This window comes from Electrophorus electricus, chromosome 13 (assembly GCF_041902795.1).
Source record: "Electrophorus electricus isolate QZ-2024a chromosome 13, ASM4190279v1, whole genome shotgun sequence".
NCBI classification, from domain to species: domain Eukaryota; kingdom Metazoa; phylum Chordata; class Actinopteri; order Gymnotiformes; family Gymnotidae; genus Electrophorus; species Electrophorus electricus.
In genome coordinates, this window is record NC_137509.1 from 16,524,453 (window position 1) to 16,551,253 (window position 26,801).

Consider the following 26,801-nt stretch of genomic DNA (forward strand, 5'->3'; position numbering starts at 1 on the left):
CAAGATTTTCAAGAATTTCAAGAATTTAGTGGAGTAATTTGATAACACTTTGGATGAATTACTTTATAGAGCTTCAAAAGTTGTGTATACAGAATTGAATAGACATTTAAAAGGAATTTGCCACTATATTACACCAAATTCCTACATTACAAAGAACTGAAAGTCATACCGTGGTTACATGAAAAAATGGATTTAAAGAGTGGAGTGATCGGATAACAATTTAACATTTGTATTTTATAGAGCTTCAAGTAGTGATATTTAGTGAACTGAACAGACATTTCACAGGATTTTGCCATCCCTTTACTACAAATTCCCCTAATAAAAGCAGTATTTTCACATCATATTGTGAAAAGAATATAGAAGAGTGAATTGATAATAATTTGATTTGTGTTTTTTATTGTATATGCTTTAAATATACTCTAGTGAAATGATTCGCTATATGCACAATTTTAGTGTTATAAATTTCTCAACCTACTCACAGTAGAAACAAAGAAATCGTATGAGTAGCTAAGAAAGTGATCTTTATAAATTATAGTGGATTCGACTGGAAAAAAAATTAACTGGGAAGATTTGAAAGTTTTTATAGACTTTTCTCTTCTACATTTAACACATTTTCTTTCGATGCAATATAGTAAGATATGATCTCAGTAAGATATGTTTAATTAAGATGGAGATGTCTTAGATTTTCAGAAACTTTACCCCCTACGTCGTTTCACATTAGTTACCGTAATACAAACTGTAGGCGCGCAATTTAGCTTTCAGCGTAGACCGAACCTTTGCGAAGTGCAGATAGCGTGACCACGGCGGTATTTGTACCTGAGTGTGTGTAAAAGTATATGTTTAGAGAGTTTGCTGGTCAGCATACATACAGATCTAGGTGCACTTCAGAGTGGAAGACACAGTACACTAGAGGATCTCTCTGTATCTGTGTTTATGGAGTTGACATGCAAGACCACATGCACAAACACGCGTGCAGAGACTTTGACCTCTACAGAACTTTAATTTCCATACTGGAAAATGTGCTTTTCCTATTTCTTTGAAGTGTTTATCGTAGACTACAATGCGCACTGTTTATCTGAATCTACCACTGATCACATTCTGCTGCGCGACACTCCCTTAACGCTTTGAAAGGTCGCTAATGATCACCAGATGTTTCACCAGAGGTTGCGCGCTCCATCGGGGCCCGGTAATGTAATCATGACCCGAACCATTACACTGGGCAAGAGAAAAGAATCTTCCCTTTCCTTCGATCTGTGGGTCCTGCAGATGGAGAAAACACGTGGTCACGGACGTGCGCTTACGACTTCCATTCTATTTGACATATTTGTGGTTTTGTGAGCCCACGCCACGCGGGAGGAGAAACAGTATCGCTGCAACTCTCAGTCCGTGCAGTGGCGAGGAGCAGAGCTGCCAGTCTTTACAAAGTTATGACATTTTATGTGCAACTTTTGGCATATGACCAATACTGAAGCGGAATCTCAAATGACTCTCAAACGTTTGTTTTGCGCCTGTTTAGTTGTGTGAACATGGATCACTGTGCTGTTTTCAGATACAACTTGTCAACAACAAAGTAGTTACAGATACGCCGTGTAATTTGGTGGAAGAGCATGGTGACTGATACATCGAAACTATAGCCTTTCAACTGAAACGCGTGTGCTGTGTCAGCCGCAATGAAAGGTAAGCTACAATACACATGTTTCATATGTGGCGCCGATTTTCTAGTAGTCTGTTTACTATGCTTTACTATGTGTCAAGTAGCTACTTATGTACGTGCGTGTGTGCATATGCTACATCTGGTTAAACTTAATTGCCGAATGTTGTGAAATGATTTGGAACTTGGGCGCAGATTGCATGGACAAATGTAAGACAAATGCTTGGCAACTGAACAAGCCTACAACCAATGGTACCAAAAAACAAACAAACAAAACAACACACTCAACAACAACAAACAAAAATCGAGCGATTGAAATGTCACGTGGTGTTATTTTGACTGGCTAGTCACACTTCAAAAAGGAAACTGATTCTAATAACTTTGTTTCTCTCTCTCTCTCTCTCTCTCTCTCTCTCTCTCTCTCTCTCTCTCTCTCTCTGTGTGTCTGTGTGTGAGACTCAGACGAGATTGTTGAGGAGGAGGATGTCCAGTCATTTGGATATAAGAGGTTTGGTAAGCATTGACTCATTCCATTTGAACAATGAGCAAGTACTGCTCCCAATATTGGTAGACAACTGTTTGTAAAACTGAGGGCATGCATTGCCCTGTCTCCTGCAGCATCTGCATGTGTACAGGGATACTTGACACTCAGTACTGATAGGTTTTTGTTTTTTTTTAAGATCGACATCAGTAGGTCTTAGTAGAGCAGGATGTGCAAGGTGCTAACAATACCAATGTTATGGGTTCATTATCCAGTGAGTGCAATTATTGTCATACTGATAAATGTATGTAAGTTGCTCTGCAAAAGAGTGTATGTCAAATGCTGTAAGTGTTTTTTATTCACAATTTATCTGTTGTTTAAATATTTTTGAGGCATCGGAGTGCATGGGTGTGGCATTTTAAAAAGGCCATCCCTAAATGACATCAGTTCTTTGAAATGATTTGGGTGATTCAAATAATAAAAGATGTCAGTGGTCAGTAAAGTAAGTTTAGTTAATTTACTCTTGATTAATATAACACATAAAGCCTAATCCTTGCCAAGTAGCCACATTATTGTAGATGTGGAACCTCAGTCATGCCAGTGGGTCTAGGGTAGGTGGGCTGTTTCTGACATGGCTGCATCAGTTTGTCTACTAGTAACATCAGTTTGCACAAGATCTCTATACTAACAACAAATCACCTTTTAACTTGGATTCTTGTAAAATAATTTTATCAGGAAATGTAAAAAGTTGCAGTCGGCAAAATAGGCTAGGACAACACATTAATCAACAGTTTTGATGAAATGTATAATAAATGAATATGTAGTGAAAAGTTATTTAGTGGTTAGTGCTATGTTTCTGAAATCTAGTGTGTGCATGTGTGTGTGCGTACCTAAATTGGCACACTGAGTACATTTTGGCTGACGATTTTCCATCTTAAATTCAGCTCTCTTTGCACCTGTTAGCTATTTTGTGACACAAAAGAATGATATACTTTGTTTTTTACTTGGTGCCATTATGAAACAGATTAAGGTATAACGGTGTGTCTGCAAAAGGCAGAAATAAATCTAACTCAGTCTGGCTATCTGGCTTGTATTTGAAACAGCTTGCAATCATGCCAGAGGTATGTGGCTGCAGGTCCAGTAATTGGGATATTTTTATAGTGAATTGCTGCTTTCTGTCAGGTCATTTCAAAGATGCATGTTTGTGTGCTTTAAGGCTTAGGTTTGTTGTTTGTGTATGCGTTCAAGCCAGTAAAAAATGCATCCACTATGCTCCATCTTTAGTTTTAGCTGGTAGTTGAGGTCATTCAGAAATCAAGTCTCTGTCTCTCTATCTGTCTCTCTCTCTCTCTCTCTCTCTCACTCATTTACTCTCATTCACTTTTTCACATGCACACACACTTGTTCACATGCTTCACTTTTTAATTCTCTCTCAATGAAACACGCATACACAGATGTTTTTCTATTTGCATGGGAAATAACCCAGTTTAGAGATTGTATTAATCTATTATTTAATACTACCTGATTCCTGCTCATTGTCATTCTGTTTATTGTCTCATGACCTGCCACAATATTCGATTAAGCCAGATCAGGTGTATACCAGTCATATAACAGAACATTTTACTGGCATGACAGAGGTGCATTAGAAGTTACCTCTACTAGGGATACAGAACAAAACTGTGACATCTGACTAAAGGCTGCCAATGACAACCAATAACAAATACTGAATACACTGATAACAACAAATACTCCCACTACATTCTAAGTGTGCAGTTCATAAATGCATACTGAAGACAGTGAATGTAGAGTGCAGCTTGCTCTCAGACTTTTTGATTAAGTGTGAACTGAGTATGTTTGTGCTCCAAGTACCAAGTATGATTTTACCCAGAGCATTCATACAGTATTGCAGTTACACAACCACTTTAGACACATAATCTCTCACTGTTCACTGTAGTGTTTTTGCTCTATAATTTATTTCACTCTCTTTGCTAGCATAACAGTGCTAGTTTCTCACAGAGATTGGTAAAGTTCTAAATATGAAGGTGTTTGGCTTGGTTCTCCTGATTCTTGTGGTTTCATAACTGTTCACTGTAATGTTTCCTTGCACTAAGCAAGAGGAAATGATGAATGAAGCATGAAGGGATGGAGGTGGGGTTAAAATGAAAGGGAGCTTGAGTCAACTGTGGCGTTTGTGCAAATACACATAGAGACAGTAAGACTGACTAGCAGACCAGACCACCCAATCAGAACCGGCAGGCTACTTTATATTCATTGTCACGTTGATATTGAGTTCTGGAAGTTCATGGCAACCAGGTTGTGCTCGATCACCAATGCTAAGGTGGCCAAAATTGATTTTTACCAGGGAAAACACTTGAATCACAGCTGTGAGACAGAAAATAATATTTCTCAGCTGTGTAAATTCCTGTAGGCTATTTCTTGGGATCAGGAAATGGAAACATGCATGCATGTCTTGTGTGCATCACTCCTTTTTTGAGTGATATACTGCTTTAATAAGGAATATGATCAGTGCGGGAATCTCAATAGTGGTCCATCAAACTGTGTTGGCAAACACTCTTACTTCTAGACTCTGGAAGCCCTGCAACTGTTCTGAACAAGTGTTAAACATTTCAGATGTGAAACATTACATCCTAATCGGTGTGGTGGGTATGCATAGACGTTCATAACATTATTTCCCAATTCCACAAAAAACTACATTTGCCGAGTCTGTAATACTCCTTTAATGTTCACAACTTTTGAAAAATATTTTAATGATATCATCATCACACACAGTAGAACAGAATACCACTGTTGACTGCCACACCATCAGGTTAGGATACTGCCAGGCAGGAGCAACTGAGGGTAAAGAGGCTCAGGGGCCCCATAGTGGCAATTCAGTAGCAGCAGTACTCGAACCAGCAACTACCCAACCACAATTCAAGCACCTTAACAACTGAGCCACTGTCATAAGACCACATTCCAATGCAGACTACAGTACCAAGCAGCTGTTCATCACTCAGTCAATGACATGACCAATTGGAGGTGTCCAATCAGATCTGTGTCGCCAGAGTATTGAACTCAGCTGTATGTCTTGATTACACGTGTAAGACATACAGCTGTAAGAATGTAAGAGTGTTTCAGACTCACAGTCTTTGCGAAGTATTGCCGACAGTTTATCTTAAAGCATACCAATGTTCTTTTTGGATAGCCTTTCTGTGTATCGTACCCTGTTCTCGTATTTCTGGTTTTTGTCTTTTTGCCTACCCCTTTCGGATTTTCTGCCTGGTTCTTTTTTGTCATTGCTCTTTTGGTTTCGGACTTGGACTGGTTATTTCTCTATGTTTTGGATTGCCCCTTTACGTACCTTGGATTATTCCACTATCCCTGTACAATTAGTAATTCACCTCCTTTTTCATATCCACAAGCCTCTGGTTTTGCTCGACCCCTTATAGCCACCACTGCCTTTTAGTGATATACAGGATGCTCGTACATGTTAAATATATTGCACTAACATAAAACAAAACTGTCATTAAAAGAAAATAATTTATAATACTTATTTTACTGTTGTGGACTTGAGTGCTGAATAAAAAAAAAAAAGCAAAGCACTTCATGCACCTGGCCTGTAACTTGCTCAAATTTAGCATGACAATAAAATGACATAATTGACAGTGTGTCCTTGTTTTGTTGTTACACTAAGAGTGACAATAGAATAGAAATGTCTGTTTTTATTGTTGCCTTGATTAAGGTGACCTTCATTTCCAAATTACAGCACTTGTTTCCTTCATGTTTCATTCTCAGTGCAGTGCATTTGAGTACCAGCTACTCCATGTTCTTTAAATCAGCTTTATTGCACACAAAGCCATGCCCGAACTATTACAAAATGTAAATTACATTATTTACAACTTCTCTTTTAACAGCGTTGTGAATAATTGTATGGCCTTATTGGGATTCTTCTCTAGCTTTGTGCTTGGATCTGTATGGATTTGCCAGTGTGCAATGAAGGGGAAATTAACTTTCCACAAAGAGAGCAGGAAGAGGAAGAAGCTCAGCTTGAGAGAGAGGAAGGGAGAGGAGCTCAGTATTTCAGGTTCACATGAACAAAGCACTTTCTGTGCTTTTTCTCATGATGCTGATGAAGATCGTGAGTCATTTTGCAGGGACATATGTGTATGTGATGTAATCTTTATTAATTCAAATCCTCTTCCTTTATTGATATGTCTCATTCTGTTGGGCTATATATGTTTACCCATATTCATAGCACATTTCATAGAAAGAAGAGTCCATGAAATGTTATCGCGATCTGTCTTTCTTCTTCGTCCTACTACAGGTATCCAAGATGGAGCTCAGTATACCAAGTGTAAGACTGAATGGGCTCTGAAGGTAGCTGTTGGCCTTCTGTATGTGCTGTGTGCTCTGCTGTCCATTGCTGTAGCCATAATGAGTTACAAAGGTAACACACACACACACACACACACACACACACACACACTGACACTGGTTCATTGGTTCATTGGTTCATTGGTTCATTGGTTTGAGTGTGTCTGAGGTCACATCTCTAGTCAGTATGTGTGGGGTGTTTTTCCCAGCCAAGAATAAGTAGTCTGTTGTTTAATCACCATGGATACTGCCCTGGGTTTGTTTGTATTGTAGTGGCAGCAAATGTAGCAAATGTAGCATGTGTGTGTGTGTGTGTGTGTGTGTGTGTGTGTGTGTGTGTGTGTGTGAGAGAATATATGTGCGTAAGTGTGCATGTGAGCCCGCCCACATATGTTTACTTGCAGTTACATCTAGGAATGTCTCTTCAGGAACATGGTAAAGAGAAGTGGGGAGGTAAGGGGTTGGGAGAGAAACTGTACTAATAGTTGAAACTAAGATTATAGCCTGTCTTCAGAACTGTTTCAGAGCATGTTTATTTAAGTTTTTAGTGTCATACAGTCAGTGCCTCTGTCATACCTTTTATTTATTTTACTGCATAGAAATTATAGACTCAGCTGGGTGAGTTTGGGTAATTGTGGAAACACTTAAGAAGCTGGACCATGAATTAATGGTTTGGGGTTTGTACAGAAAGCATGCATACCTCTGGCCAGCATTTGACCTTAAAATTACTGGAAGTGTTTAGTTTTTATAATTCTAAAATATTTGAATGATTGAGTGTATGATTGATCTCCACCCAAGAGAAATTATTTTTTAAAGATAATTTTAGTCTCTAGACAATTCCAGAGAAACGGCCAGTTGTTTAATTCAGAATGTCATTAGCGGCATATAACTTAAACTTCAATGTCTGATGTAACAGGTAACTGGATTAACTTGTGGCAAGACACTTTGGCCCATAAAAAAACAGCATGGTCTGTTGTATCCTTATATTCTCATATATATCCTCATATTCTCAGTTCACTGTTGTTAAGGAAAAGACTGATTGTATAAGTACTGATATAAGGATAAAAGAATCCTTTTGAAAGGGTATTCAGGGAAAATTCTCCCAAACATGAATAATTCTGATTTCTTAGACTCCTAGATTTTTTTCAGAGGAAATGGAGCGACCTGTTTCTTGTGGGTGTGTGAAAACAACTGCCACACTTTCCTGAGCTATGGATTAGCAGCAAAACAGAGACCAACATCTGTGGCCAGTGGCTTTGATCTCTGAGTTTGCTGAACAGTTTTTGAAACAGCAAGGTAGTTTCGAATGACCTCAGAGCAGAGCATTAAAGGAAATAGAGTATTCAACATTTATGCTTTAGTGCAAAGACTCTAAATTATATATGGGTAATGAGAGAGAAGGACAGTGAAAATTTTGTCAAAGAATTGATCCATTTGAAAGTACGTTTCTTTGTACCAAGGTGGATTTTTGTACCAAAGTTATTTATTTCAGAGGGTTAAGAAAGCCTGGTATGTCCAGTTGTCATAGTATAAATTTACTTTTTTTTCCCTTAGTGGTACAGAGGATTGATACTGTCACTGGAAGAATGCATAGTTATGGAGGGAAAATCAGTGCTATGGAGTTGAATGTGAAAAAGCTAGGTAAGTTCCATGGTTATGCAAACTAGAGAAACAGCTTCAAATTGCTAATTCTCACAATACAGCAGTCAGGGTTTTCAGCTTCTTTTTGTTCTGCCCTTTTCCCCTTGCTTTCTCTTATTCTCCTTTTGTATCATCATTCTGTTTTTCGTGTGTCAGATGATGAGGCTGGTGTGAAGCTTAGGAGCACATCCAGTGAGTTGCAGATGTATCGGTCAAGCCTGTTGACCATGCGCCAGGGACTGGCTGCCGTCTCTGACCACGTGAACAGCAATGGCGCCACTCTGCAACAGCTCCGCTCCTTATCTCAGGACCTTCGTGCCCTGCAGGACTTCCTGCAGTCGCAGCTGGAGACGAACATGGGGATGCTGCACTCTGCCAATGCCACACTCCTGACAGTCGCTACGAGAATGCCTGTCCTGCAGAGTGACACGGAGCGTCTCCGGCAGAGCCTGCGCACTTGCACGGACATGCAGCAGGTGCTGCAACTCACCACCGACCGCCTCAACCTCACACACATGCAGCAGGATACCGTCACCGCTGCACTGCAGCACTCAACAGAGGTTGCAGCCGAGGCCGCGCAGATCATGCAGCATGATGCACTGGCTCTGCAGCAGGACACGTTGCTGATGGCCAGCAATGTGAACTGGCTGCGGGAAAAGATCAGCAACGCGGAGAGGGCCGGGCTCAACACCACAGCCCATGCCCAGGCCATCTCGGAGGTGCTTGAGGAGATGAGCACTCAGCTCACTAACATCACCACTCAAATTGTCAACATTAGCACGCTGAGCGATAGCAATGCAGTAAGCCTGCGGGAGCTGCTGGACCAGGAACGGGAGTTCAGCAGCCGCACAGGAACCCACTTCAACTACCTGGAAGAGCAGCTGGACACCGGGGAAGAGATCGTTGACATGGTGACAGGGAATGTGAGCTATGCAACTCAAATGCTGGGTGGGGTGAACAGAGAGCTCAGTGCCCTGCGGAGCTGTTCAGACACTGTGGGGAGCCATTCGGACCTCCTGCTGAGTCTCAAAAGGAGCCTGGCTGGGGTACAGGTGCATGGGGCAGCTCTCAGGACCCAGCAGGGCGATCTGTCGGCACGGCTGGACAAGGAGGTCAGCAACCTGTCGATTGTCATGGAGGAGATGAAGCTAGTAGACAGCAAGCATGCACAGCTCATTACCAACTTTACAGTACTGCAGGGTAGGAAATCACCCAAGCACACACCTGCATGTTTTCAGTCAGAAGAAACCTCACAGTTTATCTTAGACAAGGCCAAAAGCATTTAATCTGTTACAACCCTTTTCAGGCAGAGAGGCCATAACATAGGGTTTGAGTGTAACTGCTAGAAATGAATAATGGAATGCAAACCAGACAATGATCTTGACAACAATGGTCAAGTGTACTTACAAGTTTTGGTGTTCAAAGACAAGAAACTGGTGCAATAGCAATAGACCCAGGCCAACACAACAAACAAAACCACACTAGGAACAAAAAGACAACTGACCAAGCTAAGAAAAATAAATATTTAATGACTACACTGACTACACCGTTAGAAACAGATATAAACCCACACCCAAACAAAATGGCAGCCACTCCCTACCACCAGTGTGTAACTATATACAGGACAATATAAATACAAGAGAGTCAGAGGCAAAACCTGGAACACAGGGAAGACAGACACACAGGTAAACATAACACATCCAACAAATGAATACACAATAAATGTGTGTGTGCGTGCACACTTGTTAATGGACAAGAAATTGTCCATTAACACTTTGAAATCTCAGGGCATTATTTGTTTTTGCATATATATTTTTTATTCACTTTAAAAGTACTTATAGTAAGATACTCATGTTTCATATCACGATGTTCAGACTGATCTCACTTCTCTTCCTAATGAGGTATCATTTGACTGCATAAAGAAAAAATATGGCCTTAAAGCTGAAAATATGAAGTCTGATTTTAGAAATGTATCATATTTCATGTGAAAACATACCTTTACTCATGTGAACCAAATGTATTAGTGTTTGAAATAAGTTTGTGTCTGGTTCACAAAAGTAGTGAAATATATGAAAGTAGCATAGAAATGTATAATAAATGTCTAAAATGACATTTTGTACAATTGTTCATTGAGTAAAAGTGTGGTCTGTCACACCAAATCTTAGAGGGAGTAAGAGGAAATTTGACTGAACCTTGACTTTATATGACATATGAATATGAAAATATCAAGCTTCAACCTTAGAGATTTCATGATTTTGTATTGGTTAATTTCACACAAATTCACACATGGTGATTAAATGGATAAAATGCTCATAGGCTTTTACTATCGACTAAATGTTCTAACCATATTTCTGTACTGTATTATTGCAAAGGCAATAATTAAAACTTTGAGAAACATTGAAGCAAACATGCCAGCGTGTGCGTCAGTCACATGTTAAGCACATTTTGCTCTTTCTGTGCTTTCCTCAGGCCCACCGGGTCCAAGGGGCCTTCGTGGTGAAAAAGGCCCCATTGGTACTGTTGGCCCTCCTGGACAGAAGGGAGAACGAGGCGATAGAGGAGAGGCAGGTGTACCTGGCTCTCAAGGAGTAAAGGGAAGCTCTGGCTATCCTGGATTTACAGGATTGACAGGCAAGCAAGGTTCTCCTGGTAGCTCTGGACCAAAGGGACCACGAGGATCAGGAGGTCGTGCAGGACCTCGGGGTGTCAATGGAGAGACCGGCACACCTGGACAGCCAGGCAGAGATGGGTTGCCCGGACCTCAGGGGGCCCACGGACCAACAGGTGTTCGTGGACTATTTGGATCTGTAGGGCAGCCAGGACCTGCAGGACCAGTAGGGCCAATGGGCCCTCCAGGACCACCAGGGTTACCAGGACCCCCAAGAAGATTAGCTCCATTGCCAACTATAGGTGTTGAACTGCAAGGAGAGGTGCCAACAGTTGCTACCATATCTCTGCCAGGTAAGAGCATCATGCATAAGGAATGTCAGGTCATGTCAACTCACCTGAATAAAAGATGCTTTCAACACCACACAAATTAGAAATTGGAGTCCTTACTGCAAGGACTTCATAAAAAACATATTGCATCCTCTGCATACTTTTGATGTGTGTTAATCAAATTTTAGTACCATTTTTAATTGAACCTTTTTCTTGTTTGACGTTCCTGTACAAGGTTCTAAATTTGGATTGTGCTGATTTGCTATTCTGCTCCATTATGCATTATTCCCAAAGTGCTTCACCATCAGTAGGCAGTGGTTCAGGAACAAGAACCTTTTGGAGCTAGAGAATTTTTCTTTTCTAATTGGGAAGATGACCTAGTAGTGGAAGGTTCTAGGTTCAAGTATCCCTCATCTGATCACTGTTACCATGCCAAGGTCAGTTGCATAGTTTGCTAAATATGCTTACATCATGTATTCCACCTTAGAATAAATCAGCCTGGATGATTCATCTAAATGCTCTTCTTATTGTTTGGTATTTGTTTTACATTGCAGTTTTTTCTCACAAACATTTGTTTATATAATTCTAAATATATGTATTTTATTTTATTGAATTAGATTCTCAGAAGATCGCATGAAAGCATATTCAGAGCATAACATGAATAGAAAGCTATAAAACAAAAAAAAAGTGTAACATAAACATTTTTGCGCCTCTTTACAGAGGCAATTACAAAAGCTCCAGTGCAGAGTGCTGTTATGACCCTAACATACTGGCTCAAAGTTCTGAGGACAAAAGCAACATAAAGAAAACACAAAAATTGCAATAGGATTAAACAATTTTATCATGTATTGGTCACACAATCACAAAATCAGGAGCATAACATCAGGATTGGCCAAGCCAACATAAACACCGAACCACCCTCCAGAAACTCACTTCCCTAAACAAAAATAACAATAACAAATAAAAATATTACGCACACTCCTAGGCACCTTACTGCACATACAACGACTTATGTGAAACCAGTACTTCTCATAACACTCTAGATAAAGCCTAAGCATAACTTCAAAGCTTCTTGCACAGCAATCGAATGTCTCATAAGGCCCTACTGAAAGAACCTACTACAGAGTATTTGGTACAGTCTCAGGAGGCCCTCTTAAAGAATCCACTACAAAAACCTGTCTACCGTGACCACATGGAGTCTGCTGCTCAAGACACCACAGGGCAACAGTACATTCTCGACATGTGTATTTAACCACTAGCTAATGAGACCTTCATCCAATCAGTTCTCTATCCTATTTGACCGGTCACACAACAAACCAGCCACTTGTCACTGCTCTTGTCGCAGTGTCATCTCCTGGAGGACCTACAACACAAAACTGAAAGCAAAGAGGCACAAAATGAATCCAAAATGGCGGTAACCATAACAGTGCAAAGCACCCTTTATAGCAATATCAAGGTAATTGTTTACTGTATCTTCTCTACACAATGATTTTGCACTGTTGTGGAGCAAAGATGGCTTCATTATCTCACTTCATAGATCCAATCTCCCTTTGAACAAAATGGCACTACCAACTGTAAGGTAGCTGTGTGAGCTTTTGAACAGCTGGATGTTAATTCAACTCTTGAGCAGAATGGGGAGTCAGCTGACAGAAAGCTGAAATAAAAAACAAAAACAACATGGCAAACACTGAAGACATTTGGAACACAGCAAACAACTAACAGCTCTGACAAAAAGCTCTGACAAAAAGAAGTGGAGGAAGCCAAAAGTGGAGGTTCAGTCTAAGTCCAGGTCAAAACCTGCATTGAAGACCTAAAACAGGCATTGATTCAAGGGTCCCCAATCACTTACTTGAAGCAGTTTTGTGTGGAGGAGTGGGCCAGAATTCCCCTGATCTGATATACAGGCTGATAAACCATTCCAGGAAACAGTTGTATGAGGTTGTTTCTGCTAAAAGGGGATAACTAAATATACAATTTCTGCTGCTGGGTTTATACTGAATAAGAAATTAATAAACAATTGCTGATTAGACCATTTTAACTCACTGATGCTATTAAAATCAGGATCAGATATCCCCATCAAAATATTTTGAAAAAGTCATGGTTTGTATTTTCTTTCAAATGTAAATGATTGGGTTAGGCATTGCAATGCCAGCACATTATGCTGGCTCCAATGTCATGAAAAATCTCAAGCACAGACCAATTTTTATCTAACACAGCTGGATGAATGATGAATGTCTAAATGTCTGAATACCCATTCACTGTCTCTATACACTGAACTCACATCATAGTAATGTCCCTTTGTGTTGTATAGGTGCACCTGGTTGCCCTGAAGACTGGTTAAGGTTCAGAAACAGCTGCTATGGCTTCATTACCGAGCAGCTTAGTTTTGATGGCGCCCAGAAGAAATGCAGTGCTATGGCTTCATCCTTGCTCATCATCAGGGATAGTGAAGAACAGGTGAGGAGACTCTCATATACACCTTACTCTGTCATGATTTAGATAAAACATCAAGGCTTGTTTCTTAATGGGCCTGTTAAGGTTATTATTTACTTGCATCTGGAGTTGAACCTTGAGTTTATATGAATTAGAATAGTACATGCATTTATCCTAGATTATATTAAATAACATGGCAGGGTTCTTCTCTTTCCCCAAAACAGTGGCCCACGATATGAATTAATTACACATAAAGTTATTGTATTATTTTGTTTAGAAATGTTTAAGTCTCAGCCACACAAAGGTATCTTATCAAAGATAAGGGTTTAATGGTAAAGAAATATTGGTAAAGAAAGGGTTTGATGGTAAAGAAACTCAACACAACAGAATATATAAAGCACAGATGGGAAGATGGTAGTGTTGTTATTCCAAGTGAAATGTGCTTTAAGATCTGTGAATTACAATGGAAGTGTACTAATTCACATGCCTGGAGAGAATGTTGTTGGAAATGTGCATGTGTGGTTTTTATTATTCCAAAGCAACAGCCAGGGGAAAACCACAGATGTTGGAGGCTATGTGGAGAGAGAGTGGCTGATCTCTTGCACATATTTTTTGCAGTGCCCTATATTAAGACATTTAGGACAGAACTCCTTGAAGCCTTGAATTATGTAATTTTGTAATGCATGTAATGAATGCACACACGTAGAAGAAGATCCAGTTGCAGAGGTTTTATTTTAGCAACCAAATTAATATGTGCAGTAAGCGTGGTCGGGTCGGTCCGGGGTCGATGCATGGGGTAGCATTCAGGAGGTGTCCGATGGTCAGGCAGGCGACGAGGTCTAGAAAGTAGGCAGGAGTCAATAACTGGGAATACGCACAGGATGAGGAAATGCTCGGTACACCACATAGGAGCAATACTTCGCGACTAGTATGCAGGGAGGAGAAGCTTATAAAGGGGTAGGTAATGAGGGGAATAGGAATCAGGTGTGTACTAGAATTCCAGTGAGTCAGATCAGGGTGTGTGTGCTAGTGGGCGTGACTGTGCGGGACTGATATTTGTTCCTGGGGTTCGTAACAATGCCCTATGAATTTGACACATCGTCATGCTAAATTTTGATATACCAAGTTCCGACAAATATTGTGGGGTATAAAAAAGCTGTAACAAGGTGTTGTTGACTCCTTATGACTCATGTCTGCTTCTGCCCCTGCACTAGATGATTGGATAAACTTGAGCAATGAAATATATTTAATGGAAATAACTTTCTCAGTTCAACTAATGATAGGTGAGACAAATCAAGAGTGGGGAAAATCAAAACATGAGGTCGAACCAGGGAACAAAACCAAAACGGAAACATAGGCCATGAGGAGACCGTCACCACAGGAAATTCAGCACCAGAGAAGAATCATGACAATAAGTCCATAAGGCCAGAGTTCATTGAGATACACTGAATGACTATGCTCCTCTCTCCATGTGAAATAATAATAATCATCATCATCATCATCATCATCATACAGATAATATAGTGATGCAGAGTGGGTCTGGGGAAGGTTGTATGATGTAAGAGAAAAAGGTGAATTTTGAGGTTAGGTTTAAATGTAGACAGAGGTCTAGATAATGTCATATTTGGGGGGGATAACAAAGAGAGTAATTCTGGGAGGGATTCAGCAGCAGTCAGTGAAATGGTCTAATTTTTGCTATGTTGCACAAGAGCTGGGAATGAAATAGTTGAATCGAGGATGAGACCTGGATTTTGAACCAGGTTGGAAGCAGAAAAAATTACATCATCAATGGAAACATTTTTTAAAGAGTTGATTTAGAGCCAGTGAGGCTGAGCTCAGCATCAGTCAAAAGCTTAACTGGAAGGGAAAGCTTATTGTGTTCTAGGTAGGTTTCACTACTTGTGGGGGAAAAATGTAAGATTGAAAATGGGATGTTTATTTAATAATTCGTTTTTGTTTTTTTGTTGTTGTTCTTTTGTATAAAACTGAATGGCTAAAAATAAAAAGGGTAAAACATTCTAGAATGGAGATAAGACATATTTGCAAAATATGGTGTGTATATGTGATGTGATATCATTGCTCCCTTTGCAAAAATAAAGAATTACAAAAATAAATTACTTGATGTTCAATATAATAAACCGTGTGGAGGAACTAGACAGTTATCTATACTTGGGTGCTCATGTCTACTGTATGTTACAGTATAGTCATTTGATTATTTTGTCCTCAGGACTGGCTGCATCTTCATACAGTGGGTAAAGGATATTTCTGGCTGGGTTTGACAGACAGAGAGGAAGAAAATGTATGGCGCTGGGTGGACGGCTCACTGCCTACTTTCATGTAAGTACAGGAACAATCCTTCTGTTTTATTGTCTCATGTAGGAGACTAGTTAGAATAAAAACACAAAGTACATGTGTTTACGTGTAGGAAATGGAGGCGTGGTCAACCTGATAAGTGGAGCCATGGACATGAAGACTGTGCAGGACTCGTTCACGGTGGCCAGTGGAATGACTTCAATTGTGATGATCAAATTGGCTCCATTTGTGAGAGAGCAGTGGACAGCTGAAATTTGTGATATTCCAGCAAGTGTATATAAAATGGCCATGCCCTGGTCAGCTGTAGTCAAAGACCCCCACAGCTTGAAACAGTGTTGGATGGTTGACAGGCATATTAACCATGGAGGTGCTCCAGAAGCAGGTACAATGAAAGAAGGAAAACAGTCATCCTTTCCAGCAGAAGATGCAAGAGACTGCAGCCTTTTGGGTCAAGAATTTGATTTCCATTAGTAAAAGGAGACTTAGACATGTATCCACCACTTATCTAAAATCTGTATTATATATCAGTGTATCAGAGACAGTCAAATGGAACCACTAGTCTTAGGTTTTTCATTTGTTCATACAGAAACTATGTTGAACTACGCTTAGTTAAATAGTGGACTTGCTAACCATGACCTAATCATACAAATAAATTGGCTTGATAACTGTAAAAAGATCCAAATTAAAAACATCTTTAGATACAGTACTCCTACAGGGATAGAAGCATATAAATTTGCATTTTAGTACTTTGGTACCCAAATAATTTTTATAGTAAGATATGCTTATGATTTTGGATCGGGTCATATTCCTCTAAATTTGCTTTCTGTGTCCTATTTGTTTTTATTGTCTCAGACAGTCCCACACACCTCAGTTCTTTCCTTGACATATCATTAGAGTGGTGGGCCCTATGTGGAATTCTAATGGTTTGGCACAGGATATTTGACCTCTTATCTTGTGTACATAACATCATAGACATGAAATAACATTACACGTAGCAGAAATGCCAATCATAAATTAGTTTTTTATTCTTTTGAAGTATTGGTGTAATATTTTTTCACTGCTTATGTTTTCGTATTGCTCATGTAAAAAAGAATTCCAATAACATTATCATTTTTTTGTCTCTTACCCTGCTTTTTATTAATTTAATACTCATTAACTTGCAGTGCACTTAATAAAATGAACACATTCATTTTCTTAAGTATTCACATTTTCATCATTTTTACCCTTTGCTCCACAGCTGCACAAAATGATGTGACAGTAGCACCTTAGAGAGAGAGAGAGAGAGAGAGAGAGAGAGAGAGAGAGAGAGAGAGAGAGAGAGATTACAACAAAGTTGTTTTAAAGTAGTTTCTTTAAAATGGACCATTCCATGCCAAACCTGTTGAAAAGACACTTCAACGTCCAGATTTTGTAGCCACTGTAATTAGAATCTGCAAATCAGCTTGGAAATGCAAAGAAAATGTATATTAGTAAAAGTGAAAATCTCCTCATTTACCTCAATAAGTTCATAGCCATGATTCAGCTACTGACCCTGGCTCTATGAGTTTTGAAAGGCCAAATAACCTAGATCTTCAATGCACAACACTTTTACATCTCTAAATGTAATTTTCCATTTAAGGCTGACAGAAATTAGATGCATTCTCCAAATCCAAAATATTTTGATACAACTGTCATGTTCAAGTAAGGCAGAGTGTCATCAATGACATCTGTGTAGTCTTGTGATTACACTGTGTTGTAGAGCAGTAGATGAATTTTCAATTTGTATTAAAGCAGGTACTAATATGAATCCATCTAAGGATTAAAGTGTTGAAAGAACATGTTTAAGACATTTTGCATGCAATTTCTAACAAAAGAGATTTGGAATAAAAAAAAATATATAATGTGGAGAAAGTAAAACTGCATAGGTATAATGGTATATTTGCAATGGGTTGCCCAAGTTTATTTAAAAAATGTGTTAATTTCAGCAATTGTGAAATAGCATGTTATTTTAATACGAATGTTTCTGTCTTTATTACGAGGCTCAGTTTTTGGCTTACTGTATTGAAATTAATTCTAGAAAACTGCTCTAAATGTGATTAAAAAAAAAAAAAAATCCTGAGATTTAAATACTGAAAACAAAATGGCCATTTCATATTTACATTTTTCTTTCCATGTAGTAAACTTTCATCATACAAAACGTGTATATCCAGGGTATTTGGTATGAGTTTGGATTTTCTAGTGGTGTGGTTCCAAATTCTGTGCTGGTGTCTAGACTAAGTACTTTGATATGGAATGGCCCAAAACACAATTCAAAGCAAAGGGTTTGAAGACTAACTAGTCAGGATTCAGAACAGGTTTAACCAAAAGTCCTTGAGCTACTCAGAACAGAGCTGCTCTTTTTTAGCTATCTCTGGACAAATTTCACCAGTTTTGAAACTCTAGTTTGCAGCATTAAACACTGAAGCAGGATAAAGAGTCATAGTGCAGTCAAGGTATAAAAAAATATTTCAGAAACATTGAAACATTTTTCGTTCCCTTTGTCCTGGCACCACACTCATGTATTTACATTTCAAACATGAACAAAACAACAGCACTAACACAAGATTCTGAAAATGTAACTTGGACCAGATTGGACCATCTTTTAACATAGAAGCAGTGTGCAGATACTGTAAAGAAAACTTTTTAAAAAATAAATATAAATGCAGGAGAACATTTATGCCCAATTATTTATGTTTATTAAAGAACCAAACCTTGTGTTTGGGGGTTTCACCCCATGTAAAGTAAACTTCTTGTGGGTGAAATTTTAATTGAACAATTAAAGGGGGAAATGTTCTGGGAAATTTCCTAATGTTTTTTTTTTCCACTTTATTTGGTAAATATTCAATTTTCTTATGAATCTCAAAGAATAAAGTTTGTTTTTTTGTAGGTACTCTGGACGAATTTGGTGACTATACTGATGGTGTTTTCCATCCAAATAAAAACCATCTTGTTTTCAAGTCTGGTGGAGCTTGCCTCCAGAGCCACAGATAGGATGTTGTACTAGATAGTTTCTGAAGTATTTCATTTTTTTTTAATATTTTTTTTTTTATATGATGGCTTTAGCTTGTTGCCGAGAGACAGAGGCACAGCCTAGTTGATTGATCCTTTCTTCACCATGGACTGATGGCTGTTAGTTTTCTGAGCACTACTGCCTGGGGGCCAGCTGTAGTCTCTCTCTATTCATCCTTTTCCACTATAACTTCTCCATGCAACACTCTTCTCCTCTGACGTAGCATGTGGAGGAAGAGCTGAGGAAACACTGACAAATGTGAGAGAACAAAAGTCAGGTTTTGCTTACTGTGTAATCAAAATGGCAAAGCACGCAAGAAAACAGAAAGCTGGGAGAACAAAAGAGACTCTGAAATCTAAAGAGATTTTACATTATGTTTGATGGAGTGTCCCTCTGTAATTTAGTTCTCATGACAGAGTATATGCTCTAGGAGAAATTGAGGGTCTGCCTCTAAATTTGAGATGCAAAACAGTTTATATATATATAAAAACACGATAGCTCATTTGGGTTTGGGCTTACAAATGGCTAACCAATTATAAAATAGTTTCCTGTTTCTAATCCCAGCTGGTTTTAGTTCCCCTCAGAACACAACATGCCGTGTGTCCTATAATCATCTTTTGTGGCCTATGATGTAAAAAACATTTTACTTAGATGCACAGAAGCACTTTGCTTGTATAGATGATGAAGGACCTGTCTTGAATAAATAAATACATCTGAAGAAGATTCCAGGGAATGCGATTTACTGTAGTTTATCTTCATCTGGAAACCTTGTGTGCTACACTGCAATTATTACTATTAACACTATGGGTCACTTTATCAGACTTCCACATTGTGATACTACATGGTACAGATGGTTCACTACCTTTAGCTGATTTATTGGACAAAGTGAGAAAAGTGTGGAAGATTAAGGATGGTCCTTACGTGGGATGTAGGAGAGCATTACGATGATGAGGAAGTAGTAATAGTCAAAGGAGACATTGTACTTGTTTGGGAGCCTTAAGGAGTACATGCCCGACTTCCGAACATATGGCAGAGCAGCATATATGGTCATCAGTTCACCAATCACACCCAGAGGATACATGATAATAAACAAGTTATACCTGAAAGGGGGAAATATCACAGTAGTCAAATACTTGTGACGCATCACAAAACATTTTAAATACAATAAAAAATAAATTAGTGAAATGTCTAGGCTAGTCAAATGGTTAATCTGAATGATACTGACATTGACTAAACTGGATCTGAAATCAAGTTCACAATATGATTAATATATTTTTGCAATGTTACACATTATATCAAATTATACTCTAAGACAAGACTTTTAAAAATGACAAAACTGCTTGGGGTAGGCAAGCATTAACTTTGCTATTAAAAGATGTTTCCCAAAAACATTTTAAAACATATTAAACTGGCAAATGATGGGTGAAGATAATCAATGTTAATCCATTAGTTCCACCAGCAAAAAAACACCCTTACGAACAACAAACCATGGTATACTCTTTTTCACAAACACTTCATTTCCCTGCAATAGCACGGGTACTTGGGGATATCTAACAGCTGGCATAATTCCAGCTGTGTCATCATCCCTGTCTACTAGTGCAGGGCAAATATTAGGCACTGCCTGATGACCTCACTGTAGACAGCTGGCATGCCGTAGGTGACTTAGCACACTGAAACTAGATCAACAATGAAAGTACCAACCAGCTTCTACACACAATAGCTAATCTCTACTCTATAAGGATGTCATTACATTGATATTAATAAGACTATCTGGATGAATTACAAGCCCACAGCACAATGTAACTCTACTGTATCCACTGTCTACCTCCAGCACTAACAGCAATGCCATGCCCAAGATGAAAATGAGGGCCCTCTATATTTAGAGTGTGCACATTTAGTGTTCCTGAGGTGTAAGAATTTTGAGTTTGGAGCACAAGGAAAGTTTGGTCTTGGCGGAAGTATGGAAGTGTGTGTGCACATGGGGGGAGATACTAATAGCGGACGAGCATTCCATGCCCAAAACAGTCTTAAATATATCAGCAGCTGAACACAAGTCCTCCACAAGGGGTCTAACCATGACACACACACACACACACACACATGCACACATACACACACACAAATTCTCAAACACTCAGGAGGACATGTGAGATATGTTACTCATCAAAAGCAACTGTATTTAATCACTGTGGGTGTTTGTGTGCTTTGCAGATTACTGTAATCAATGGCATGATTCTCATGCTAAGACATGCTCTATCTCATACTCACCACTTAACAATTACAATTTTACCATTTGTGGAAAAACTGATGATTTTTTAGTGTCTACCAGTGTTTCTGTCTCTTTTTTCAGATTGCTATTTATTCAGTTTTGATACACCATAAACAAATGATCAATTCAATTAAACCAGTGGGCAATTTACCCAAAATCCATAATGGCACAGGTAATCAACAAACATGTAAAAGAACTAGTGGCGGCCAGTATAAGCACATACCAAACGCAAAAACTATTTATGAGTTTGAGCTGATACACATACCAAACGCAAAAACTATTTATGAGTTTGAGCTGATACACATACCAAACTCAGAAACTATTTATGAGTTTGAGCTGATACACATACCAAACTCAAAAACTATTTATGAGTTTGAGCTGTGTCAGTTATAAAACCCCCACATACATTTTATGACGTGCTGGTCAATTGTTTTAAAAAAGCAGTAATTCTTTCAAGCTGGTGCACATCAAGGATGGCTTTATAAAACATTTTGTGAACAAGGGTGCACAAAAGAGCCTGATTGTTTTATTCCCTTGAAGCCAAGGAGTTAATACAAAAGCTCAACAACATGTTTGTGAACTTGGGTGCTGGTCTTTTTTGATCAGCTTTGCCAGCTCGCTCTAATACTTTTACTTCCTTTGCTTTAAAACCATTAGTTCCAAATGCATTACTGCAGCAATACTGCATAAATGCACTTTTTAATGAAAACATACTTTTCAAATGTACTAAATCAAATCTGCCATATTAACTAAGATTTCTAAGCATATTTTGTGAATTGGAAGTGCTATAGGTGATATTGGCAGACAGAAGAGATAAAAGGTAAAGATAAGCAAATGGGCAAGAGGAAACAGCATGCAGGAGTTGCTGATTTACCCTCCTGTGCTAAGTTACCCTCCCCTGCTGTGTTACCCTCTTGTGCTGATTTACCCTGCTCTATTGAGTTACCCTCTTGTGCTGATTTACCCTGCTCTGCTGAGTAACCCTCCCCTGCTGAGTTACCCTGTTGTGTTGAGTTACCCTGTTGTGCTGAGAGGCTTTCACACCTGGCCCATTTGATGAAGTATGGCAGATGCTTGAGGAGACTGAAGGTGTAGAAAGAGTAACGTGTGATCTCTGTGACCGTCCATGCTACCAGGAACAGTATCAAACTCTCCTGATTCTGGACCTAAAGGAGCAGAAAGACAAAAGTAATAAGCAAAGCTTCAAAACAGACACTGGTATCTATATTCCTATTATTTGTGTATTCCATTTCTATGTTTAAGAAATATTTCTACATATTCTTCTTTGTTTTAGCAATACTTTGGACACGACCCTGGACATAATTACTGAAAGTTGCTGTGAGTGTGAATGTAAGGGCCCTTTCTCCTCTGCTGATACTTCACATCACATACCAGCTCGGTGGCAAACATCCTGCTCTGATGAGACTAGTATTTAAAAAGACAAATCACACAGGAAGGTTTTGAGCTTTTTTTTCCTGGGTGTTGCTCTGAATGTGCTTCCATAGGATGATGGAGGATATGCTGTAACTCCAACAACTCCTCAGCAGTATTAGCAGTTTGACCTAACTGTTTAAAAAGAAGCTCTATAAGGCCTCAGCCTCTCAGAATAGCCTCACCATTTGGCCTAAAAGATTGGACTAGTTTAATTGCTCAGTTCCATTAGATGTGTGCACAAAACCAAAATGCTCTGCTACTTAGAATGAAGGTTAACTCTGTCAATTGTAGTTAACTGTCATCCATACTAACTGTACTTAACTGTATGTACCAGCTCTGTCTTATTTATCCCATGTGGTGCACACCACAGACTTGGTATTCAGGCCCTATTAAAACTGATGACATTACCATGCACACAATAGCCTGACTAAGCTTTTAGTCAGTGTCAAAAACTGGAGCAATCCAGCCATTTATAAGAGCCGTAGACAGGACTGATTCCTTCATAGTGCCGTTCACCTGCAGAGCAGCACAGTCTGACTTCAAAAAAGTAAAACAGCCCCTCATGAAAAAAGGTTAATGCATGAGAAAATTTCACATTTGTTATACAAACTCCACAAAGCCAGGCTTTCTGAAGCCATCTTCAGGCATTTTCTAGTGATTCAAAAAAGCCACATTATAGATTTTCTCTTTATCCCCTCATTTTTTTGATATCAAAATCAAAACACTGGTATCATAAAAAGGCCATTACACATGTGGTTTTACAAGAGTCAATGGTGTTTACATGTTTGAATCCACATTAAAAAGGGAACAACTAAAATTGGCCTGAACCACGTTTCAGTCAGGCTAAGCTTAGGTCAACTAAGACCTTGGCAGGGCCATAACAGTCAGACTGCACTTTTTAGATAACCACAGCATAATTTAACTAGCAGTCTTAGTCAGACTGATATCGAACGACCAATGTATATGTAAACATAGTTACTGCCCTTTTTCTTCATACAAATCTGAGATTTAATAATTACATAATGTCAGCACTTATCAATAGCTACTATAGCTACTGTAGCTATCAATAGCTACTAACTCTAGGTGTTGCTAAATGCAAAAATTATAGTGGAAATCAAAGCTATAATTATTAGAAGAATCACCGACCAACATTGATCTTTGTTCTCTCCATTTGCTTGTCACTTGTCAACTTCTTTAAAAATCTAAAAAGAAAACCACTCTAAAACAATTTTATTTAAATAATTCTAAAACAAATAAACCCTTGTCAAGACTGTAAGCATTAGACCTCCTTATGCTGCATAGTCAGCACTACCAAACTTGCCTTGATATAAATTTCAGTGACTTAACACAGATTGAACATGCAACATTGGACAGACTAACACTGAACTTGACTGACTAACCATGGAAAGGAGTTTCCAGAAATGTGTTCAGGGGAATACTGAAGGTCTAAATTAAAACAATCCTTTTCTTTGGCATATGTAATTTGTGTTGCACTTTGACGTGACTGCATGACTGAACTCACCTGTCTGATACTATGCGTGATGAACCAAACCATGAATATCCGAGAGCTCACTTGGACCCCAGTCACAATCACAGATGTCCTCACAAGTCCTGTAACACACATATATGCACAGTTAGAGGCACAGGAATTTCTTCATCTATTTCCCAACAACAGTATTTCATGTTGAAGTGTTTATATTAAGTAGGACATACATACCAGTTGCACAGTGACCAACCTGAATAATAAGATGGGAGCAAGATGGAGAGAAAGAGATAAAAACTTTAAAGGATAGAAACCCAACCAAGGCTGTCTGAAACATCACATCTGAATATATCTACTAGAGGATGTTTCTGTCTCTGTGATTGGGCAATGAAGGGCAAAGAAATTAGATCCAGGGGCAGGGTGATTGACAAGCAATGTCAAAAAGACAGAGAGAAAGAGAGAGAGAAGGAGACTGAAAGAGACAAAGTGTGAGTGAGAGAGCAACACACAGAAAAAGAGAGAGCACTTACCTCTAGCAGAGCAAATGTCTGGAAGAACTTAAGTGTCCTTGCTATGCTTTTGTACAAGCCCTTATGTGTGCCTTTCTGGAGATAGAACCGCATCATTGCAACACCCAGCACCAGCCACCTAGATCACACGTATCAGACATATTAGTGTACATACGAAAACATACCATGAAAAATACAGACATGGTTCATCATACTCACATAATGACCACAAGTAGAAATGATCCTCCTGAAAAAGTAATTACCTAATGGACTTAAAATAATCCATCGAAAGATTTTGCACAATAGCAAAAGCTCTGCTTAGGAGTGTAGAGTTTGGTTCTAGCACTTAAAAGGTTCAATCAAAGTTCCACTCAAGAGAGTGCTCAGGTACACGTTTGACTGCGAGCTGTGAAAAGCTCTGAACAAAGCCACAACATTCCCTCAAGCAACATCTCTGTGAGAAGATAATCTGTTTTTTTGCATTAACTTCCCTTGTCAAAAAGATATTTATTGCATAGCTAAGAAGATAAAACAGGTTTTTGTTCTTTCTCTACGATAGCAGGACAGCTAAAGAATCATGGGCAGAGACATCTAGGAGCATACAGTAAGATGACTTTGTAGATGCTGCAAAGAAATATAAAAGTTCACGAAACAGGAAGAGGAGCTGTGTTTTCAATAATTGTAAACTCAGATACATTCTGAATATGAGAGGTTTCCTTTTAGAGTTTAAACGTATTGTACCAGGTTTTACAGCCTCCCTTGTCTTTACTATGGATAGCAGTCAGTTGTCCACTAAGGAATGCTGGTTAATATTCCTAACATAATTTTTTAGAGAAATACATGTTAAATGAGCTAAACAATGACTCAGATGTACTGAGACTATAATTTGTTCAAAAGCAGGTATGTATGGTCATATACATTACTATTATAATTTTATCTTTTCAGACTTTTGTATTGTTTAGGAACTTACAAAGGATAAATAACAGTTCAAGTAACCAAACAATCAGCAGCGACAAACAAATTTAAGGAAACATCATTGAACACCTTTAAGGATTATAGCTGTGTTAATATATTAACACGGGCATTTTTGTGTACTTTACAAAGCAAATGAATACTGTTAGAGATCGAGTCTAAGTGGGTCTATATAAACATTAATCGTGTAAATTTAACACGGGTAAATAGACTGGCTATAGGCTACTCTAATGGTACAGCCTATTACGTAGACCTGCCACTGTAGACTAGCCTGAAGTCCTATTCACTTTTTTCCCCTAATTGTGCCTTGATCTGAGTCTGTCTTCAACTCCAGACATTAAACCACATTACGCCTCAATATCTTATACGTCTTTATAGCATGTTGATTTAGGATTTCGTTCTGCCAAACCAAAGCTCCGGTGTCAGAGTGCGTCTAAACTTATCGCCAGCAGTGGGCTGTAGTGGCTGACGCGGACGCCGTACCGTCGACCGTATTTGGAAAAGCAGACGCTCGCTGGTGGCCGCACGGAAAACCCCTGTCAGGTTGTTTCCTTATAACGGCTGTTATTCGCAAAGAAACTCAACCACAGAATGAAATACTTCCAGGCAACGCATTCTCCCGTCATTTAAACCGTTCTGCGGTTTACTAAATAAGGCTAAACGGTTATAGATGGACAGTCTTGGAACAGAAACGCGCCTGAACACAGCGATAGGACCTGTGCGTAACGGACGTCGGCAAAGGTTTTTCACTTTAAAGCGAACCAAGTAAACTGCACGTACCCGGCCGTCATGGCGATGTTGTAGAACGTGAGCCACGTGGTAGCAATAGCGCCTTTCGTCCGCTTTTTGTTGTTAGATTCTTTCTCCTCCACCGCTCCGTCCTCCTCACCAGACGCCATGGTACCGGGGGTAGACTGCGAAAGTCTGTAAGACGGTGCGCGAGCGCAGCTGTCAGTAGGGGCGTCATTCTTCCCCGAAACCCCTCTCGCGGGACTGATGCCTGCAACAAATGCGCCGGCATATCCTCGTTAATCTGCATTAAATTAAATCTATCTAATAAACATTAAAATATTGTAAATATATTATGTTATGCATGTCATAATGCACTCCGTCGACTGAAAGCTATGTTCTAGGCATGTGAAACGTATTTAGGCATGCTCACACAGGAATGAAGGCTCCAAGCAGTGTTTGTGGGCATGAAATTATATCCTTTCTTTAAGTCTCAAAGTTTTTCCCCTTCTCATATAATCAGCAATGTTCCATAGAAAGTCTGACT

General features: G+C 39.1%; 2 protein-coding genes across 4 annotated transcripts; one reads left to right on the forward strand and one right to left on the reverse strand.

The window, feature by feature from the left end:
* The first annotated feature begins 1,178 nt into the window (after nucleotides 1–1,178).
* LOC113591646 (collectin-12-like) lies at nucleotides 1,179–17,144 on the forward strand. 3 transcript variants are annotated; one of them, XM_027032237.3, is made up of 9 exons: nucleotides 1,182–1,677; nucleotides 2,108–2,164; nucleotides 6,457–6,579; nucleotides 8,061–8,147; nucleotides 8,304–9,347; nucleotides 10,617–11,108; nucleotides 13,396–13,541; nucleotides 15,745–15,854; nucleotides 15,943–17,144. In XM_027032237.3, exons 1-9 carry the CDS (start codon nucleotides 1,671–1,673, stop codon nucleotides 16,079–16,081), a joined length of 2,205 nt encoding a protein of 734 aa, XP_026888038.2. In that variant the 5' UTR covers nucleotides 1,182–1,670; the 3' UTR covers nucleotides 16,082–17,144. The 3 variants fall into 3 exon arrangements, with proteins under 3 accessions (XP_081551155.1, XP_026888038.2, XP_026888039.2); XM_027032238.3 differs by having other exon boundaries at nucleotides 2,114–2,164; XM_081695029.1 differs by lacking the exons at nucleotides 13,396–13,541; nucleotides 15,745–15,854; nucleotides 15,943–17,144 and adding an exon at nucleotides 11,379–11,517 and having other exon boundaries at nucleotides 1,179–1,677.
* On the reverse strand, nucleotides 16,832–26,474 carry hacd1 (3-hydroxyacyl-CoA dehydratase 1). The gene is made up of 7 exons (XM_027032240.3): nucleotides 26,306–26,474; nucleotides 24,575–24,692; nucleotides 24,279–24,297; nucleotides 24,084–24,172; nucleotides 22,172–22,293; nucleotides 19,780–19,958; nucleotides 16,832–19,107 (listed from the first exon to the last, which is right to left on the reverse strand). Exons 1-7 carry the CDS (start codon nucleotides 26,422–26,424, stop codon nucleotides 19,025–19,027), a joined length of 729 nt encoding a protein of 242 aa, XP_026888041.1. The 5' UTR covers nucleotides 26,425–26,474; the 3' UTR covers nucleotides 16,832–19,024.
* Nucleotides 26,475–26,801: the final 327 nt, after the last annotated feature.

What these genes read in the sequence shown, in the direction of transcription:
- LOC113591646 (XM_027032237.3), top strand. An exon ending in AGCCATAATGAGTTACAAAG is followed by an intron (nt 6,580 to 8,060) that starts GTAACACACACA and finishes TTTTTCCCTTAG; the next exon opens with TGGTACAGAGGATTGATACT. An exon ending in TCAGGGATAGTGAAGAACAG is followed by an intron (nt 13,542 to 15,744) that starts GTGAGGAGACTC and finishes TTTTGTCCTCAG; the next exon opens with GACTGGCTGCATCTTCATAC.
- hacd1 (XM_027032240.3), bottom strand. Translation starts at nt 26,424, where the DNA reads ATGGCGTCTGGTGAGGAGGACGGAGCGGTGGAGGAGAAAGAATCTAAC. An exon ending in AACATCGCCATGACGGCCGG is followed by an intron (nt 24,693 to 26,305) that starts GTACGTGCAGTT and finishes CGTGTGATCTAG; the next exon opens with GTGGCTGGTGCTGGGTGTTG. An exon ending in AATGCTCTCCTACATCCCAC is followed by an intron (nt 19,108 to 19,779) that starts GTAAGGACCATC and finishes CACATTTGTCAG; the next exon opens with TGTTTCCTCAGCTCTTCCTC.